Here is a 21,082-nt window from a genome sequence, read left to right on the forward strand (position 1 = left end):
AAAGGAATAGTGGTGGCTTGTCAATAGAGAAGCTCTGAGAGTCTCTCTGGCTAAATATGACAATTTGAGCACATGCATGATGACGGTAAGATTTTTATCTCACTGGAAGGGAGTCTACAAATCCATTTTTATATAATGAATAAAAGTAGGAGAAAAGAAAGCTGTTTCTTATAGTAATATGCCCATTAATAAAATATAGAAGGAGTACAAGAACTAGAAAATGGTTTGGCAACCATCAGAGTAATAAGTCAGGCAAGAAACCTAACAGTAGAGAGCTGAAGTTGGATGAAGAATATTTATGTAGTCTGAAAGTATCACCTTCATGAACTACTTAAGTAAAGAGTGGATATTAATTACAAAGAGTAAATTTACAGGATGAAGTTTACTCAGATGATCACAGTATTACCAGAAATGGGACAAATCAACCTCATATTTCTTGATAAAACTTGCTGAGAAGGGCACAGCGTCACTGTGATATTCCTGTCACAAATTCATACTCTGAATCAAATCATGAGGAAGCACAAGACAAACTCAAATGGAGGGATTTGAATAAAACAAAAACATAATCTTAAAAATTATTGAAGTCATAAAGGTGAAGGAAGAACTAAGGACTGGTTCTGGATTGAATGAGATTGAAGTCTTGTGTTCTAACAACTTTTTCATATATATGAAATGATTTCAAAATAAAATAACATTTGTTCAAAAACGTTTATTTACTATAAAGACAAAACACCAAAATAGGTACAAATACTATAAAATTGGTTCAATGGGGTAAAAATTTTAATTAAAATATCTTGATATATTTAAAATAACAAAGGATACATTTAAGCCAAATTTTCTTAACCCAGAGATTTTTTTTGTAACATTTGCTTACACAGTAAGGTGCTAATAGAAGTTAGCCCTTAAGCCCTGGACGTCTTAGGAATCATAGTCACACAGCAAATATAATTTCAATGTGAAAGTGAACTTTGGTAGAAGAAAAATCTATAGGACACCTGAGGTAGTAGAAACTGGAATAAACAGCAGTAGACGTTATTTACAACTTGAGTACCAAATAACATTAAGAACACAAAAATAATTACACAATACAATTTTCAGTCCAGCTTTGATCCAAAGAAAATAAGAATATTACATCACATTTGCATTGAAAACAAAACAAAACAAAACAAAAAAAACACCACAATTAACAGCAAGCTGAGGGAACTGCAAACAAACTCAAACTCAATGGATTTTGACATCTAGAGGCAGTTTGAGTTTGAAATGTGGTGGGCATGGTGATCTACAAAGTAATACTGATTAGCTGAGGTTCCTCAGTTTATACAGTTTACATTTCTGTCAGAGACAGTATTAATATGACCAATGATCTTCCAGTACATAAAATGGCAAGAGTGCATCCTTTAAAGCTTGCACATGAGAGACTTGAGAAAACAATCTTATTAGAATTGTGAAAATTCTAAGTAGTCCAAAAAAAAAAAAAAATAGAGAAAATAAAAAGAAAGTCAAGTACAACACATTTAGAGCTACCAAACTTCACATTTCGGTACTATTTTTAACTCTTCAAATATTGCCAATCTTCCAAAACAAAGGAATGTAAAATTTTACTAAGAAAAACATTCACATAAAAAAACTGCCTTTTAAAAATTATATGCAATATATCCCTGTAAACTTATCTTGTAACTTATTTTACTTCCAATTTCTGTTGTACATTTAAAATGTACTTTATATAGCTTATTTAGTTTATCCTGAGTCTTTGAGAATAACCAATTCTATTTCACTCTGCAGCAATTCAACTGGCTTCTGAAGAGTTAAAACTTAACATTGCAAAAAGTTGTATTAAAAAACTTAATCAGTACTTGATTTAAAAGACTCACAAAAAAAGATAAAAGAGCTGCCATTTTCCTTCAGGATTCCATGCATCTGAATTTAATTCAGGCAAAAACCGTCAGATAATTGTGCAAAATCTAAGGAATTATTAGTGTGTAAATGAAATTCAATTTCATTTTTTTTCTGAACACATTTTCTAAAAGTTCCAAGCAAATTTATTATTTAAAAACACTAGTACTCAATTGATAGTTGAGTAAGTTACTCTTTCTTTACCTATCAGCCATGTCTGCTTTATGTAATGAGTTGATGCATGGTAGAAGGAAAACAGCAGTTACATGTTATCAGCAGTGATGATGAATGATGGGTTGTTACAGAGTAAGACTTAAATGGTGTGAAGTCTCCTATAGTTTGACAAAAGAAACCAATACATTAAAAAAAATTTCAAATATAATTGCAAACTGCATCAGAGAATCATTGATTTTCATTTAATCTATATTTAACCTGCATGAGAAGAGCAGCGACTGACTCAATGAAGGTAGTATTTTATATTCCAATTTTAAAAACAAACAAAATTAAATGTGTATTTAAAAAAACTCTTGCAATAGCAAGATATTTAATAAACTCTAGTTCACACCTAGTTCTATTTTTTTTCTCAGCTTTGATAAGATCACCTTTCCCTGAATATGAAACAAAAATGAAGGTGAAATGAAAATATAGAACCATAATTTCCAAAACGAAATGAATGGGCCAACAGTAAAATGCACAATAAACCACAATTGCCCAGGCATTTAAAAAATAAGGGCCAATTGTGGGTCATGAAGTTATTGGCTTTAAAAAATATATTTATTTACTGCTACTCATAGCATATTCTGACCTAAGGGAGGCAGATAGTGATTTTTTTTTTATAGCCAGTGACAAAAAACTGAACGGAATTGCAGAACCCCTTGCTTGTGATTATGATATGAAATGGAAGAATAATTGAAACATTACAATAGATCCTGAGCCCCTCAGCTGCTAATATTGCTGAAAAAGTGCTCCAAAAAAATGCTTTTGTTAATTAGACATGCAAACTTCATTGCTTTCCTGTTCACCTAGGGCCAGTTCTTTGAAAGGCACAGTTTACAGTTTCTGCACAAATTGTGGACTTTTGCATACTAAGCTTAGGTACAGATCATGATTTGTCAATCACATACTTAGGTAAGGGTTCCCCACTGGTCTTGTTCATATCTGTTCAGTGGCATGAAGGCCAGCAGATTATCAACGTGGTTCCCCACAAAAGTTTTTTTCTCTTATTGAGTATCCTGTCTTCATTACAGTTTATTTTTATAATTGGCTACCATGTAGTACGGAAGACTGGATGCTTCAGTAGCTCTCTTGCTGGAGGTCTGTCCTGAGGTTGAAGTTCTAAACAACGAAGAGTCACATCTCGTAAACCAGGAGACAGATGTGAAGGGATTGACGGAGCAGTAGTTGCACTAGCAATCTGCAGGAGAAAACACCAGGGTTGAGGCTTCTACAATTGGAATTTTCTGGAATAGAAGTACCTATGCACACATTTTATAACCTCCTGTGCACAGAGGAAGTGAAGAGGAATTGAGTGGACTTTTTGCTAAATCTGGAGAAACTCACTCACTGGTTTCCTTAAGAATACCTCTTCATGGGCATCCCTGGTGGCGCAAGGGGTTAAGCACAGCACTGTGAAGCTACTCACAGCCTCTGCAGCACCGAGTTTGATCCTTAGCCAGCCAGGGAACTACCCACATGGCGCAGCAGTCCTCTCCTGTCTGGCCTGCTGCTCCCCTCAGCAGTGTATTTCAGTCAGTCTGCCTGTTCTGTTCCCCACTCTGTCTCTGGTGAATCCTCTCACCTCCTGCACCTCTGGCCTGTACCCCAGTTCTTGTATGCATAAATAAATCTTTAAAAAAAAAATACCTCTTCATGTATATATTTCTCCTAGGAACAATGATTCAGTTTTTTCTCATCAGTGTTCACAGTAACTTTATAGAGCACAAAACTATTGTGAACAGTGAGAGCTAACTATATAGGCTGCTAACATTTACCACATTAAATTCCTGGACATATATACATAGTGTTATTTCAAGGAACATACACCTTCATCTTAGATTGACAGTTAAAGAGAACCCATGAGAATTTCCCTCCTGCCAGTTTTAGCAGGAAGAAGCAATTTTTATCTCACAATTACCTTAAATATCAAAGCAAGATGATTGGAGTGTTTTTCTGCATTCCAAGGTGGTTTAGCACAAGCCATTTCTATAATAGCACAGCCAACACTCCATACATCACAGCTTCTACCATACTGCTGACCTCTTAGTACCTAAAATAAAGCAGAAAGTTAATTTGGAAATATGACTCATCAAAAAAGATATCTCATTTATTTCATCAACAAGCTTAATCTCCTATGTGACATAAAAATATTTTGGAAAACTGAGATTCTGAAGAAGAATCACATTATAGAGTCTTAAAAGCAGCACCAGTGTGCTTAGAAAACTACAGATCAAGAGGACAATCACTAATCACAACATGTGCGTGTGAAGAACTCCGAACACAGAAAAGGCGGAGTTCAGAATAGCAATGCTTAAACTTCTGTCACTACTAAGTCCTGACTCTGTGGGAAAAGAGAGAACAATTTTGAAAATTTCTATTATGTCCATTTTGGGTTTCCTACAAAACAACTAATATATTACTCAATAATTCTGTTAGAAACAGCCTTTAAGCTGAGCTGTTAAAATCTATATTTAGACAAAGGTGGAAAGGAGAGGTTAAAAGTCTGAATTCAATATCATCATTAAAATCTTATTTTGGGGGTCAAGATATACACATACTAGATGCCACTGCAAAATAATCTGATATAATGTCACACAGAACTACAAAATATTTTCTTTCATCATATCCAAAGCTGCTTCTCACCTCAGGTGCCATAAATGCAATTGTTCCCAGTAACTGTCCCTGAAACTCTCCTGCACCAGTTCCTTTTGAGGCCAACCTGGCTGCTGCTCCGAAATCTGCAATTCTCAGTCTCTGACCTGTGCTGTCAATTAGCAAATTGGCACCTGTCAAGAAAAAAACAACAAATGACTTTATATTTTAGAAACAAAAGAAGAGATTAAAAACTCAGTAAAATACAATGAAACAGGATAACAACAAAACAAATGGATTATATGTCAGAGGTCAGAGATTTACTGTCCCTTTAATTTTACTTCATTTTTGCTAAAGGCACAAGGGGCTTCTACAGTGTAAAAAAAAAAAAAAAACTAAAGAATTTAAGAAAAATCTGAAAAAGTATCAAGGTATAAGGGCAAAGAAGACAGACTCAATGAAGTTTTAAATAAGTATTGAAAACCTTTAATATGATTTCCAACAATATCTTTCTCAAAGTTCAAAGTTTAGTGTAGTTTGCATTTTAAAGCTAAAGTTTTGTTGAAACATACTGACCTAGATCAATTAAAACTATAATCTCATAATTGTGGCTTAATCAAAAGTTGAATGGATTATATCAAATACTAGCTAAAGATATTCATTACAGAAAGCCAAAGTTGTGAGTTGTGCTTAAAAATAAACAGCTGCGAAAGACTTGAAAGATTTTTCTGGATGTGTATAATATCTCAATTATTCCACATAAAACTAGAACAGGAGACTTGGATTCTACACCTGGTGTGCCATCAACTAGCAGTTAAGAATGTTAGAAAGTCAGAGCCTGCTGAGGGAAGCAGATTATATGATTCTTAAGGTTCCTTTTCCTTCTAATATTCTAGTGTTTTGAGTTACTCAGGCAAAACATCCCATGGTTGTTTTCAAGTTAGTAACTATCAACAAAGGTCTGAGTTTTTAAATTACATTTACATTCTACTTATTGCTAGTAGGTAGACATTAAAAGAATTCCTACCTTTGACATCTCTGTGAATGATCTGGTTTTCATGAAGATAGGAAAGGCCACGAAGTAATTGTTCAGTATAGTTAATAACTACTGATTCCTTAAAGGCTCCATATTTACTGAGCAAGTGAGCTACAGATCCCCCTATAAGACAATAACATATAATAATAATAATAATGTGCTCCAAACACATTGTGTTTTTTATATATTGAAGGTTTGTGGCAATCCTGGGTTGAACAAGTTTATTGTTGCCATTTTCCCAACAGCGTGTGCTAACTTCCTCTCTCTCTGTCACAATTAAGGTCATAATGCATGGCACACTTAGACAACAATATACCATAAGCATAACTTTAATATGTACTGGGAAATCAAAAACTCATGTAACTTGGTTTATTGTGGTGGTCTGGAACCAAACATGCAATGCATTTCTGAGGGTGTCTGTAGTTTTCTGGAAGGTTAGAAAGTTTTAAAAGTTAACAATTTTGGATGAAACTGTTTCTGAAATGTACAATTTACCTTTTTCAATCACGACAAACAAAATGCCTTTCTTAATGACTTACGTAAACAATACTACCATTTTATTTAGTAAGAAGAGTGTGGGAGGAACCACAGATCCAGAATTAGCCTCCATGTTGTATTATTTAATAGCTCTGACTTGGGCAAGTCACAAAATCCACAAACAAGTCTCATTTTAAAATGTTTATAATAATCCTCCTAAAACAATTACCCCAAATTCAACCAAAATCAGAGAATGTACTATGGAACTGATCTGTAAATAGAAATACACTTTTCAAACATATGCACAAAAAATCTAAGAAGTTCAACCAAGTGCTTATGTAAGTAATTTATTTTACTTTATACATTGTAAAATATAAAACTCAGTCTTTGTTCAAGTAGATTTGACAAAGTTCAATTTTATGCATGAGTGCTAGTTGACCTGTAATAAGTTCAAGTTTTATTTGTATATTGTCACATAAAAATCTCCTAAATCTGTCCAGTTAATGATGGTCAATTAGAAAAATATGAGTCTTATATATGTCCAGTTTAAAATAGTTATTCTCATGAAACAATGCTCACATTCATTTAAAAAGAAACATTGAAAAAGCTTAAGAGGTGGGCCTCCCCGGTGGCGCAGCGGTAGAGCGCTGGGTTGCGAAGCTGCCCGCAGCCTCTGCAGCGCCGCCGGTTCAATCCCCAGCTGCTCCTCGGCCACCGGAGGAGGAGGAGGGTCCCGCATGGCGCGCAGACCTCTCCTGCCGCCCACTGCTCCCCTGAGCAGTGTACTTCGGTCCTTCTGCCTGCTCTGCTCCCCGCTCTGGCTCTGGTGAATTCTCTCACCCTCCCGCGCTTCTGACTGTACCCAGTGCTTGTATAAATAAATAAATAAATCTTAAAAAAAAAAAAAAAAAAAAAAGCTTAAGAGGTGATGGTAATTTTGTTTTTTCACTTGAATATATTTAAATGAAGGAAAATTGTAAATACTATAAATCAATTGGAAAGTTAAATCCATGTGCTATTATTTGTAATTTAAGACATGAACACACCTGCCATCCATTCAATGAAGAGATTATAATTGCTCTTTTCACATGTGGCTCCCAACATCCTAATGATGTTTGGATGATTCAGATGGCTCATCATTCTTATTTCTTCTCTTAATGCTTCCACTACTTCTTCTTGCTCAGAAGATGTGTTTCTGACATATGTCACCTGTTTCAATAAACATGTTCACAGTTTTCAATTGTGATGAATTTCTACTTATAATTCTCATTAACAATGTGATCTAAAATGGACAAATCCAAATTAGCTTGTTTGTTAACAGGTGTCATTTATGCTCATGGATCCAGTGTATATACTTCATAAAAAATTCTATTTTAGAATATAAGAGTGTAGCTTAAGAAGCTACACCCCTCCCAAATAACACCCCTCCCAAAAAACCAGGGCAAAAGTCAATGCCCCAAAACTCTGTGCAGACAGTAAAAAATGAGAAAAGCCCAAACATGGGAGAAAAACCAACACAATTTTAAAATGAAAGGTTCATTATTTTCATAACTTGTTAAGCATACTCATTATAAAAATAAATCTCAAGATGACAGTGCACCAGTAACATTGCTGAAAGGAATATGAAATTAAACCTCTATTAACTGTGAAAACCACAAATAGAAACAATTTCTACAAGTCCCATCTCGGTGTTGCAACTTATAATCATCAAGCTTCATCTTTTAATAATAGAATAATAGTATATAATAGAAAGTAATAAATAATAGAAATGATGTTTTTGGTGCTTTGGCTATATCCTTTATTCTTTTTATTTTTTCATGTCTCATTTTATAATTTTAATTATTTCTGTGCTTACTAAATACTTACCTGTTTAACAGCCATTAAAGTTCCAGTTCCCACATCTTGAGCCTGATAACAAGAAGAAAATGCTCCAAGGCCTATCTGCTGACCCTTTAGCCATTCAGTATCTTCTCTATAAGGTTGTTTAGCTTTGGTATGTCCCGGTAGAGTCTCTGGTGTCTATATATTAAATGAAAGTAATCTTTTTACTGTTAAAAGTAATAGTTTATGAAATTAGCCTGGCAAATTATTACCCTTGTTCAGCCTGACTTCCCAAACCACCTATAAACTTGACCTCTGAATGGACAGTGTTGGTGACCAATGTTAAATCAGAAGTGATCATCACTATAGATCACAGAAATGTCTTTAGTGTAGGCAAAGAATATTTTTGCTCAAACAATGGCAACAAACATATTTTATATTAACAAGTCTATGTGAAAAACCTGTTTGTAATTGTTAACTTACTGTTAAAAACATTTCTGAAACAGATTTTAGTCTGGTCTGAGGAAACTCTAACCTCTTAAAGACTATACTTACATCCTGCTGAATAATGATGATATCTTCCCCATTTTCAACCTGTAGTTGAGGAACTACAGGAAGGGCATCCTGAGACGCTGACATTGCCATGGCAATTGCTAAAGCTTCTTCTTCTTCAGCTTCCATCTTTTCTTTGCACTTTTGATTATGATTCACATCATCTTTGTAGGTATCATCATTTTCATCCTTTTCAGGAGAGAGGACGGCAACTTCTGACTTAAAAGTTACTGTTGTATCACTTGAAGGCATAGATGCTTCAAGAAGGTCCTCAATACTGGAGTTCAGCTCTGTATTGACATCTAATCTACATTTCTCCTCTACTGGGGTGAACACTGTATCATCACTGGGTATAACAGCATTACTACTGCTGCTGCTACTACCATAGCTGTCATCACATTTGGAAGTACTGTTCAGATCAAGTGTCATGCTATTTTTTGCGGCATCTCCCTGTTTACTTGTATTACCTGGGGTAGGTCGAGATGGCTTTGGCCTGTGTATATTACTGGAGGGAAGGGGTCTTGACTGAGTGAAGATTAGGGAAAGTTTATCTGAGTCTTTGTTTTCAGAACAGTTTCTCTGGAACTGTAGAGAAAACTTGCGCTGTGTTTGAGGAGATGCAGAAGGTATTTTGCAGGGAACAAATCCCTGAGGTCGATGCTTAGAGACATCTGTTACAGTGCCAGCTGGTACAGATGGGGCAGATGAAGAAGGGGTTGACAAAGCTGGGAACATTATTTGGGAATGATGAGATAAAAGAGAGGAGTTCAAACACTGACTGTGGGGTCTGCCTTTTGTTTGAACCATTGGCTTTGGTTGCTCCGTTGTTGTTGAATTAGGAAGTCCTACTGAAATGCTGACCAGTCTGTCAGAAATGTCCTCTGAACTGGCACTCAGTTTTGCAGCACAAAGTCCTCTTCCAGTTTTCTCTGAGTGGTTTGTGTGCGCAAGGGAACTGTTCTCTGTGGCTTCTGGATAGCTTTTAGGGACAGATGCCTGCAAAAAGCTGTCATGTCGACCGTCCACAGTGTCTTCTATGCCCAGCTGGATGGCCTCTGCAATTTCAACCTCATCTGCTATAGCCATCAAACGACGACGCATCCTGGTAAAATGAGTGGAACTAGAAACATTCAGCATTTCTAACAATTTTGAAAATACATGGGGTACTGAAGTAACCATCCTTGCAGAACTCAAATATATCCTTCGGGAGAGTTTACCAACCATTGAGTGGGAATTATCAATGGACTGCAAAGCAAAGGTTAAGAGGGACAGCAGCTTCTTATACCTGGAAGAAAAATACATTCAATTACTAAACAATTTAAAATTACTGCAAAATATATACAAATAAAAAAAAAATAGTACTAGCTTACAGCTTGTACATTTCAAAAAGAAAGTCATTTCAGTATCAAGAATCAATATATATTTAAATAGCCTAAACTTAAGATTTTATTAGTATTAGTATTTATTTTTATTATTTAACAATTACTATATTATTAATATTAATAACTATACATTATTACTTTTATTTATTAGTATTAGTAACCTATATATGCTCTGTAGTGCCTCAGTTTTTCAGGACTCTCTCTTGGAGGATGTGAGGGAGGGTGGGCAGGTAGGTGGGAAGAGGAAAGTTATTATAGTTTTGGAAGAAAAGTTACCTGACTTCAACAGGTTCAGCTTGTGAAACATCAGAACTGACAATATGAGGATAAAATTCAGCAGGAAATTCCAAGAGCAGTCTATCTATTAGACAAAGGCGGCCCAGGAGTTCTTGCCAGTTGTTTGATTCAGTTTGGTTTCCAAGAACACAACTTAAGACATAATCAACACCACCAATGCCAATGGATCCTCCGAAAAAAAAGTAAAAATAATTGAAAAACAGTGCTATTAAACCTAAAAGATCAAAAGGCATAAGGCCAACAAAAGTATTCTGAATTATTTTAAGAATTTCCCTTAAATTTGCATTTTTAGTTAGCTGACTGAATCAATTTATAAAATTATTTCAAAATCCTCATCAGTGATTATGAGATTAGACAGAACGGTAAGGAAAACCATAAAACATGATGCATTCATTAAAATTTTTTACCAGCTTTAAGTATTTCTCTGCCAACTGCCAACTCTCCTGCTTGGCCTTTGCACAGCTCCAGCAGTGTTGATATAGACAGCTGACTTGTGCGACTGAAAATGAAAAGGAAGCATCATCAGAGCTGGGCCTCGGATAAAACACACATTTAAAGGAGAGCAATGTAATGCTTTGTGAAAAAGTGGGGAAAAAAATGTTTTCAGGAGAGTTTTCCACTACTGAAATTATATTAACAATGTCAGCATAAATATTAGTGTTTATTATTAGCTCTAATTTCACAAATTCTACCTTATCCTCTACATTAAGCAAAGAATCAAGTACTGGCTTTTACATAGCAAGTGTAGATTTAAATATTAAACCAGATAAAGTTTGATAACCAACCAGAAAAAACACATTCATTATCATATTTTGTTAAGAAACAAAGGTCCATTTTTATTTCTAAATTTTTCACTAGGAATCTCCTGAATTGAAAATAAAAGCTTCCTAGTCAAAACCTTTATATTCTTATAGCCAGAGTGAATTCCAAGTATTATAAAACTTTACAGTATTTATGTTCAGACATTTTTAAGCAATTAGGTAAGCAACCTAACAGAAAGCAGACAACAAGTTACACAAAGGCATTTAAGTTCTCAGAAAAATATTTTAATATTAACAAATGACGTGAATTTTTCTATGCATTTTGCAAATGATTTTTGTAATGCTACTGAAATATAAGAACAAGAAAATCTCTAATATTTCCAATCTGTAGGCTTGTGTAGACAATGTAGATAAAACGAGATAAACTTTATGAAATGAGAAACACATCAAAGCTAATTTTTGAGATCCTCTATAAACTGTATCATGTGACTTAGGAAAGAGACAAAGGTTGCACTGAGAGAACACCAAAGTGGTTGTAGTGGCAGAAGCAAAACAAGGGAGATTCAACAGTGCTCATACACCTGAGATCTGCTGGGACATGAAAGAGAAACTAACTTCCCAACAACTGTTTGCTGTAGTTATGTTTACTGCTGTCCGCAGCCTCTCGGGTGAGTTCGAGCCTTGGCAAGGGAGCTACCCACATGGCGCAGCAGACCTCTCCTGACTCTCCCACTACTCCCCTCAGCAGTGTACTTTGGTCTATCTGCCTGTTCTGTTCCCTGCTCTGCCTCTGGTGAATCCTCTCACCTCCCATACCTCTGGCCTGTACCCCAGTTCTTGTAATCATAAATAAATAAATCTTTAAAAAAAAGTGGTCTTTTGCCCCCACTTTATGGAAAGGGAAAATAAAAGAGAACCACTGGTCTATAAAAGCATAGATTGTATTTATTTTACTAACACCATATCTCAACTTCCCTACCTCATCTTTCTTTACCCACCACCTCCATTTAGGATTAATCTTGTTTGTTGTTGATTTTTAAGGATATTGCAGGGGTAAATGTAATTTGTTGTTTTTGTTATCTGACATAAACTGTCTTATTTAGAATGGAATTTCATTGCACAGAAAATAGTAGAATGTTTGGTCTTGATAATAAGGCAAATCAGGTTTAATGATTTTAATGGTTCCTATCCTGTGTAACTCATTCTCTTAAGATTATACCTTTTATATAGGTCAACCATTATTCTTATCAACTGGACTTCAGATTATGAATATTATCTAAAAAATAAGAAAATCAATTGTAACACAATAATGTGGAGCTCTCTGCAGTTTGTTAGTGTGACTTTTACTTGCCATTTAGTTCTCCCTAGTTCTTAAAAACTTTAAATGCCATATTTTAATTTTAAATCTCACATTACAAAACAATAGTCAAAGATTCATTTAATAAATATATATCAAATATTCACTAAGTATAAGGCTTGGTGCAAGGGTTTTTTTCTCTCCCCCCCCCCCCAGAGAGAGACATAAAAGTTTCAGTTTATTAATTCTCTCATGAAGAATCTGCACAATAACCACAGATAAAATCACTGCAGAATCTTATCTCCTTCCTTTTGCCAGCACCAAAATGTCCCTTTCTTTCTCCTGTTTTTGCATTCCTTTGCTGTTTTCTTGAGGTCTTTTTCTTCTCATGCAGGCCATGTCTTTCGGTTCTGAATACAAATACCTTTTTTAGTTAGTTTTCCCTCAATTTCTGTCTTAGATACTACTGCCTTTCAGGGTAAAAAATGTTAATGACCATTTGTTTTTGCTGAAGCAGTTGGTCATGAACTTCCTGATCCAGATAGTTACTCTGTCATTCATGGTGGTGATGGATCTTCAGGCAGCCAGGGAGGCAAAAAAAAAGCAGTGCTAGGTTTCTAATACAAGAGCATGTGAAGCAGTTTGTCAAGAGGACCTTACCTATTGGCATCTGCACACTTGACTAGAATGGTGTCTACAACTGGCCGGAGAAGTCTCTGCAGTTTGATTCTTTCTGCCAAACTATGGCAAGGTGTATATACTAGCATGGCTCTCAATGTTTTCTGGGGAGAAAAAACTAAAGGTCAGTTTAGATACATGTAAAAAGCATCAGAGGACATTGGCCTATTCTGAGATAATTTGACAAACAATACCAGGAATAGATTATAACCTATAAAAAAATAAGAATTCATGATTCCATACTGACACAAATAATTAAAAAAGAGATGAGGCATTAAGGAGCTCTCTGAACTATTTGTACAATTTTTAAAAGTTTGAATTAATTTCAAAATGAAAAGTTAAAAAAATTATTTTAAAAAGAAAATGCAAACAAGTCAACCTTGAAAGAGTTTCCAAAGGCCAAAGCTGGAATAACATAACAAGGTAAATAATGACAGTACTGGATTATAATCCATAGAATAAAACACCTATGAATTTATATTGACATAAATTTTTAAAAATGAATACATAGGTGGGTGACAGCTCTTCTTTATAGAAGAATAAGTCCAACTAATTAATGTAGAGGGAAAGAGGGAAATAGAAAATCACCATTGGAAAAGCACAGTAATAATTACTATCTGTAAAATTCACCAACATGCTAAAACCAGTTGGTAAAATTTGGAAGAGAAATGATATTTTCATAATCTCAAAATATCTCCCCTAAGACATGAATAGTAACTTGCAGTGAGAAACCCACAAGACATTACTTTAATTATGTGTGAAGGACAGCAGCACCAATAAGAAGACAATGACACTGCATACTCCCCGACATGATGCACTGAGAACGGCACATCACCTTTGTTGGTATTCTTGTGAAAAATGTATAAATACAATGTAATCATGAGAAAATACCAGATAAACTCAAACCGAGAAATGTTTTTCAACAAAACTGGCCAGTAAAATTAAAAGGTGTCAAGGTCTAAGGCAAGGAAAGATCAAGAAGTTGTCACAGATGGGATAAGATTAAGGGAGCATGAAAAATAAATACAATGTGAGATACTGGATTAGATCATAAAACAGAAAAAGGCATTAATGGAAATGGTGGTGAAATCTGAATAAAGCATGCAGTTTATTTATAGAGGCCATTGTTGGGACAACTTGAGATATCTGAATATGGAGTTTATAGTATATAACAGCACTGCTATTAATGCTAAATTTCCTGAGTCTGCTGACTGCACCGTTCTTATACTGAAGGATGTATTTGTTTTTAAAAGATACATGTTGGAGGCCTCCCTGGTGGCCTAGGGGTTAAGTCTCAGCACTATCAAAGACCTGAGTTTGATCCCTGGCCAGGGAGCTAACCTACATGGCATTGCAGACCTGTCTCGCTTGCTACTCCCTTAGCAGTGTATTTCAATAGATCTACTTGTTCTGCTCCCTACTCCGTCTCTGGTGAATCCTCTCACCCCCTGCACCTCTGGTCTACACCCCAGTTCTCCTACACTAAAAATAAATAGATTTTTTAAAAAAGAGATACATGTTAAAGTATTTGAGGTGGAGTGTCTTGATGCCTGCAAGTAACTTTCAAACTGTTTGGCAAAAATATATACAGATGGGGAGGGAAGGGGATAAAATGAAGAGAAGAGGGAGGGAGAACTTGCTCTGAGAGCAAGACACATTTCTGCCTTCATTGTGCTGGATACACTAATTGTAGAGGAAGCAGAATATGGTATCATTCTCACAGTCCCTATGCTTCAGGAGCCAACAAGCTAGTTGCAACAATTTGACCTAAAGAAGAAACAGATAATGAAATAGTCTAACGGAGTGAACTTAATGTGGAGTGGTCAAGTATGAACATAATGGAGTGGTCAAGTATGCTGACAGTTTGTGTTGGAAAATAATAAGAGGTGAAAAGTGGAGCCAATAATATTGTCTTTAGTCCATAGAATGCTGGTCACTCAAGATGCTACATGAAACATGAGTCCATGGTTAGAGAAATTTGGGAAATAATATATCCTACCCTTGATCTTACAGAATCCCAGGGTACATTAGCTTACTGATGGTTTCTAGAAGCCTTATAGTGAATAAACCAGACCCATTTTACCTTGTAAAATTCACTGTTGAATTTTACTGTAAAATTCACTGTTGACCAATTTTAACTGAACAGAGACCTTTGTTCAGGAAACCTTTCATAATCCTTCCAAACTTCCACAAAATATGCTTGAATAAATGTTGCTGAGGCCAAAGAAACCTCTAAAGATTTCTGCACTAGGAAATATAAAGTGGTATCTAAGATGTGTAGATACATTTTACTATGCTATATATTTAATAGCCTTACAGTGTAACAGACATATGGTTAGAAGTTTCTCCAAAATTTCATTGCAACCTAAGAAGTAAGTTATTTGTTTGAAAAAGAGGAAATTTAATAGTCCTAAAGTCACAATGCTAACAGGAGGAGAATCAGAATTTGAAGCAAGGTCTCTATAATCTTGACCATATGTCCAGGTTGCACAGGCTAATCCCAATTTAACTAGCAAATTATTCAAAATTATTCCACTTTGAATGATAAATTAGGTGACAACTCCGATTGACTCCAAACACATGTTCATAACCATCAGGGTATACTACCTTCTCAAGAAGAAGTTCATCAGGCACAGTTGTTATAGAATGGACTCAAGAAAAGACTTGAGAGTAGATGCAGATAGATCAATGAGCTTTAAAAACAACCCAGGTAAGAATTACTCTAAAAGAGTGTGTGTGTCTGAACTAGGGGGTGGGGAGTGAGAGAGTCTGATATTCAGAAACATTCTTAGTTGTCATGACTGGGGGAAATATGTTGCCACTGATATCTAGCAGGTAAAGGCCAGAGCTGATGCTAACCATCTGACAATGCACAGGAGCCCTTCCCTGCCTCCAATAAATAATTTGCCCCAAATTATTTATTATATTAATAGTACAGAGGTTATGAAATAAAGCTACTTACTAAAGCAGCAACGTACACTTTGTAGACAGGGTCAGCACAGACCATTGACAAAACGTTGCAGCACGCCTCCACCACGTCTCCTGAGATACTGGTCTGGGAAGACCCACTGGTGGCTCCAACACTTGGGCTGCTTCCACTGTTGCTCCCAGAATTTCCAGTGCTCTCCCCATTTGCCAATAGCAAGGCCCCACTAACATCATGGGAAAGACGTCTGAGAGCCATCTCTCTTACATTCCAGTTTCTAGAAAATAAGCAGCCAACGAGTTCCATTCCAAATACCTATAATTAAACATATACTGTAAGTTCAATGTGAAGAAAAACTAGGGAAACTAAAGTATTTTGAGTTATTACTAAAGGAAAATTGGACATTTTTAAACACTTCCTCTTAGTATCATATAAACTATCACATATCCAGCCACTTAAAATCACAAGGAGGAATTTTATACTTATGTTTAATTGGTAGTTATCAAAAGTCATTAACATTAGCTCAAGTACAATTAAGAGTGAATTCCATTAAATAATTGGATGGATGCGTATAAATTTCTATGCCTGTACTATGCTTACTATAAAAAAAAAAATCTGTGAAGAATTCCAACTTTCTTTTTGTATTAAGTAGTTTTATGGAGGAAAAAACTGAAACAAGATCTAAAAAAGCCAAGAAAGGTACTGGAGTGGAATGGTCAGTAGCTAATACAGTATTTAACCCTCAGATGAAAGTGATAAGTTAAGGGCTTTTATTTTATTTTTGTCTTATATAAAAAGGTAAAAAAAATTAGACAAAACAAGTTGGACTAGAAAGAATGGAAAAGTCAAAGACCAAGGAAAAAAATTTCTGTGTTAAAGTCTGCAAAATATAATGATATTCCTACGATTGAATGATTACTGCATGTCATTACATCATCATTACCACATCTGTAAAGCTAAAGGGTCCCTAAAGAAAGGAAAGGGTACTGGTCATTATGGACTACTTAGCTAAAAGTAAACTTAATACCTAAGATAACTTACCATATGAAAAGTTTCTATAGATGTTAGGAATGAATAAACATAATTTTAGGGAAAACAAATCAAGACATATTAGTATGTATTTTTTCTAAAGTGATAATAAAGGAGAATATATCAAGTAGAATATACACTTGATACTGTTAAGGAGCATAACACTATCTAATATCTAGCATTAATTGTCTTACATGGTAATGAAAAACTAGAAATATATACTCTACTCCAAATTAAAGCTTAAACAAAATTAACTAGACCACTACCTTGAAAGAATGGCATCTGATAGTAATAATAGTTCAATACCAACTCAGAATTCTCCTGGACTCACATAGGGATGGGGAGGGCCTAAATTCCATTCATGGACTAGATGAAAGAAATAAGATATATTTATTCTTTCTAAATTTTATTTGACTTATCAGAGGTTGCTATCATTGCTGAGAAAAGAGAATTCGAAAGCTGCAGAACTATCATGATCACAAAAAGTAAAAACATCCTAATGACAAGAATGTATGGAGTTTGTGCGTCTGTTTACAATTTAGCAGAATTAAACAATTTAACATGATCAAAAAGAATTACTTTATCACTGCCTACTGGAGACACTGTCTAGTTTTAAATCCTACACTATAAAAAATTAGGGACTAAGCGAAAACAAAATCATTAGAATCCAACAAACCAACAGTAACTTGCAACTTACTGAGGATAAAAAGGCATTATTTACCCAGAAGAGAAGTTAAGAAATGGAAACTGTCCATACACATAAAATGACCAATACAAGATAAAAACCACATTTTTTTTCTTAATTCATCCACTCAGCCACTATAATGCATCTATTAGAAGCCATTATGACATACAAAGAGAAACTGGTTTAAATGGCAACAAATAAGAAAAGTGACAGAAATTCGTAGCAGGAATGGGATTAAGTGTTGGAATGAATGCTGAAGGATTCGAGTGTCTATCCATGGATAACTTTTATGTCTGTTACTTCAAAAAGAATGTTTCTAAAGATGGTAGGTAAGAGTACAAAGAAGCTTTGAAGTTTAAAGTCTCTAATAAGCAGTATGGTATTAACACCAAAAGTAAAATTAAAATTTAAAAACAATAAAAATCTTGCAGATAAACAAAAGTACTTTCTTGAATCATAAACAAGTGGGGAGACATAAATATTAATTGGTTTATAAATATTTTGGTTTATATGAGGAATAGGAACAACTCACCTGAATCCATGGCTCAGCTAAATCTTTATAAGCAGGAGGGATTTGCTGAGTTCCATAATGAGTAAGGTTAAAATTGCTCTCCTGGTTCCTTCGTTGTGATCCAGCCAAAGGTTGCTGCTGTATGGTTTGCTGCTGTGCAGCTCGAAGGGAAGAAGGGGAATCTACAGGGCTTGATAACTCGTGGCTAAATGAAAAAGTAACAAAGCTTGGTAAAAATAATAAATAGATTTAAATAACACCTGCAGAACACTTAAAACTTTTGTTAAACATATCCAAATCACTAATTCAAAAGTGTTACCTGTAGAAATCATGTGATCTCCATTTAGATCTACAAAGGGGACATATTAAAGGTTCTCTATTTCTTCTACATTCTTCTGCCCCTGAAAAATGAATTGCATAATACTAAATATATGTAATAACAGTTTGTAACGGCTAGTATAGAATTTATGTAGACAAAACCTTAATAATCTGATACACTATCAGAAAGCAGGAAATATAGGTCACATTATTCTGATATTCATAAGTTTTGCAAATGCTTATTTATTCATTATAATAGGTATTTTGCTTTTTATTTTTCAAAATAGTCTGCCCCATTTGATTGCCTAGTAATATTATTCCAAAACTTGCTTTGATGTTACCTCTCTGTGTGACCTTCTTCCACTCTTTCTCTCCATGTACACCTTCCAGGTCAGAATTACTTTTTAAATTCTATACACTCCTTTCATTACCACATGTATCATAGTATATTACATTTCTTTGCTCTCACAGCTCATTTTCTAATAGTTCCTAACCTCCAATTTATTGAAAACTTCATGCAGGGTCTAGATACATTTCTTTTCTCTCAACTAATATCCCAAGTCAACATTAAAATCCTAATTAACAGTTAGCTCATAGAGTAACCACACTGAATAAGCATAAAGAGAAAAACAGCAATATGTACATACAAATTGACATGCAGTGGTGGTGCAGCTTATTCCTGCAGCCATCTTCACACACTGTAAGACTTTCCTCATCAAGCATGCCCAACAAGCAGATAGGACACATCTGTTCCTCTTCATCTTTTATACTATGAGGAAGGGAAAACAAAAGCATTAAGATACAACACAAAATGAAAACTATATGCTAAAATCAATTTTGGCATTTATAAAATATGAAAACAATTATTAGAAATCCTTGTCTAGGAGCATGTTATATATAACTATTTGAGAAGAATTTATTTCTCCTATCAGTAAATTAATTTTAAATAGATTCTTATAACTATGTATCTATAGATGTGGATATGAGTGCATCTTTCTTGCATAAATTCAGTTCAATACGTAAACTGTAATCTTAGAGAAAAATCTACTTACCCCAAATTCTGCTAGTGCACCTTTTGAGCAAACAAATTGCTACAAGGTTTTGACTATGGGCAAGCACACCACATGCCAACAGTTCTAAGATTCCAAGTACCAGGAAGGGACATTACAGCCCATCTATCCCACATACTAAGTTTGAAGGTTCATCTAAGATACTTTCGGTAAATGTATAAATTGATCCAACTTTCCTATCCTATACACAATTCTAGAAACATGTCACTTTTCTAATGGACAAAACCATCTTTCAATTAGTCTTCCAGAAAGATATAAGGAAAAAAGGAAAAATAATAAATATGTTTTAAAAATGTAAACCATTGTATTATTTAGTATAATTGGAAAAAAAGCAACCAAATGAACAGAAGTAGGTTAAAAAAAAATGGTATACCCAGACACTATGAAATCTTAAAGAACTTGTATAGAATAATTTTATGGCAAAATCACAGCTTTATTGTGTATATTTGAATTATACTGTATATATCTGAATATGCCTAATATAGAGTGCTTTTAAAAACTAGTAAGAAAATACAATAACTCAATAGTAAAATGAACAAAAAAGATAAAAAGGCAATTGAAATTAAATAAATAGGTTTATAACCTCTGCCGCTATAATGGTACAGAAAAATAGTTTCCCATGTATACTGCTGGTGGGTGTAAAACTGAATTTTCTGGAAAGGAATTTGCTAATTTTTCTTCTATTAAAATGTACATACATATCTATGACCTAAAATATCTGTTTCCTAGGATGCTATCCTACAGAAATATTTTAAGTACATAAACATAGTAAATAAACAACAAAGTAAATAAACAACATAGTAAACAACAAAGTAAATCATTGCACTTAATAAGTAAACAAAAAAAAAAGAGGTAACTAAATGTCCATTAATTATGGCAATGTGAAAATAAATTATGGTGTATCAAGGCTGAATGAACAATTTTCATGTATCTGTTAGTCCCTACTTACATACAGGACCTTAAGTTCCTGTTGACAGTTTTAATTTTTTTGGTAAGGTTTTGCTAATCATTTTAAATGAATAAAATACTACCAGATATCCAGATAAATGGTTTTCTTCCCACTGATTTTAGCCTTTATATATAAAAAGTTGTGGCTACAAGAAACAAAAACCTTATCTGCATAGCATAATCTCATTATATGAGGATTACAGTTTCTGTGGTTTCCCTCCATGTATATGCTAATCCAAATGAATCACTACAACCCCCCAATTTTGGCCATTTCATATTAGAAAGATACCTTTAGTGATCTTAGAATGAAACTTTCTACTTTAATTTTGGCTTCCCGATGTTAGGCATTTGTTATTTTTCCCCAAAATAAAAAGTTGTAGAACTGTGACTCAAAAGGAAAACATTCCTGGAATAAATATGGGTAAGGAAGCTTCAGAAATAAAGCTCTTCTACTTAGAAGAGATGAGGGGTAGAGGCCTGAAGTGGAAATAAACCTCAGCAAGTAGACAAAGGGAAGTTTGAGAAGCACTGTACATTTAAAGTAATAACTAAGATTAACACCTACTGTATCTCTTCAGGTTTGGGTTCTGATT

General features: G+C 34.5%; 1 protein-coding gene across 2 annotated transcripts in view; it reads right to left on the minus strand.

Annotated features, from left to right (window-relative positions):
• Positions 1-691: 691 nt before the first annotated feature.
• Positions 692-21,082, minus strand: part of MAP3K1 (mitogen-activated protein kinase kinase kinase 1) — a 65,743-nt gene continuing 45,352 nt past the window's right edge. Inside the window, exons 7-20 of one of the 2 annotated variants that reach the window (XM_037530371.2) lie at positions 19,119-19,240; positions 18,473-18,554; positions 18,175-18,358; positions 15,965-16,243; positions 12,985-13,106; positions 10,674-10,765; positions 10,246-10,435; positions 8,591-9,872; positions 8,081-8,233; positions 7,261-7,423; positions 5,729-5,860; positions 4,753-4,895; positions 4,028-4,159; positions 692-3,307 (exon numbers count right to left, since the gene is read on the minus strand). In XM_037530371.2, the coding sequence (XP_037386268.1) occupies positions 3,158-3,307; positions 4,028-4,159; positions 4,753-4,895; positions 5,729-5,860; positions 7,261-7,423; positions 8,081-8,233; positions 8,591-9,872; positions 10,246-10,435; positions 10,674-10,765; positions 12,985-13,106; positions 15,965-16,243; positions 18,175-18,358; positions 18,473-18,554; positions 19,119-19,240 (3,226 nt within the window). In that variant the 3' untranslated portion in view covers positions 692-3,157. The remainder of the gene's footprint in view (positions 3,308-4,027; positions 4,160-4,752; positions 4,896-5,728; positions 5,861-7,260; positions 7,424-8,080; positions 8,234-8,590; positions 9,873-10,245; positions 10,436-10,673; positions 10,766-12,984; positions 13,107-15,964; positions 16,244-18,174; positions 18,359-18,472; positions 18,555-19,118; positions 19,241-21,082) is intronic. The other variant, XM_054688325.1, reaches the window with a different exon arrangement.

Source organism: Talpa occidentalis, unplaced genomic scaffold, assembly GCF_014898055.3.
Source record: "Talpa occidentalis isolate TD23 unplaced genomic scaffold, MPIMG_talOcc4v2.1 talOcc4.6, whole genome shotgun sequence".
Lineage (NCBI taxonomy): Eukaryota > Metazoa > Chordata > Mammalia > Eulipotyphla > Talpidae > Talpa > Talpa occidentalis.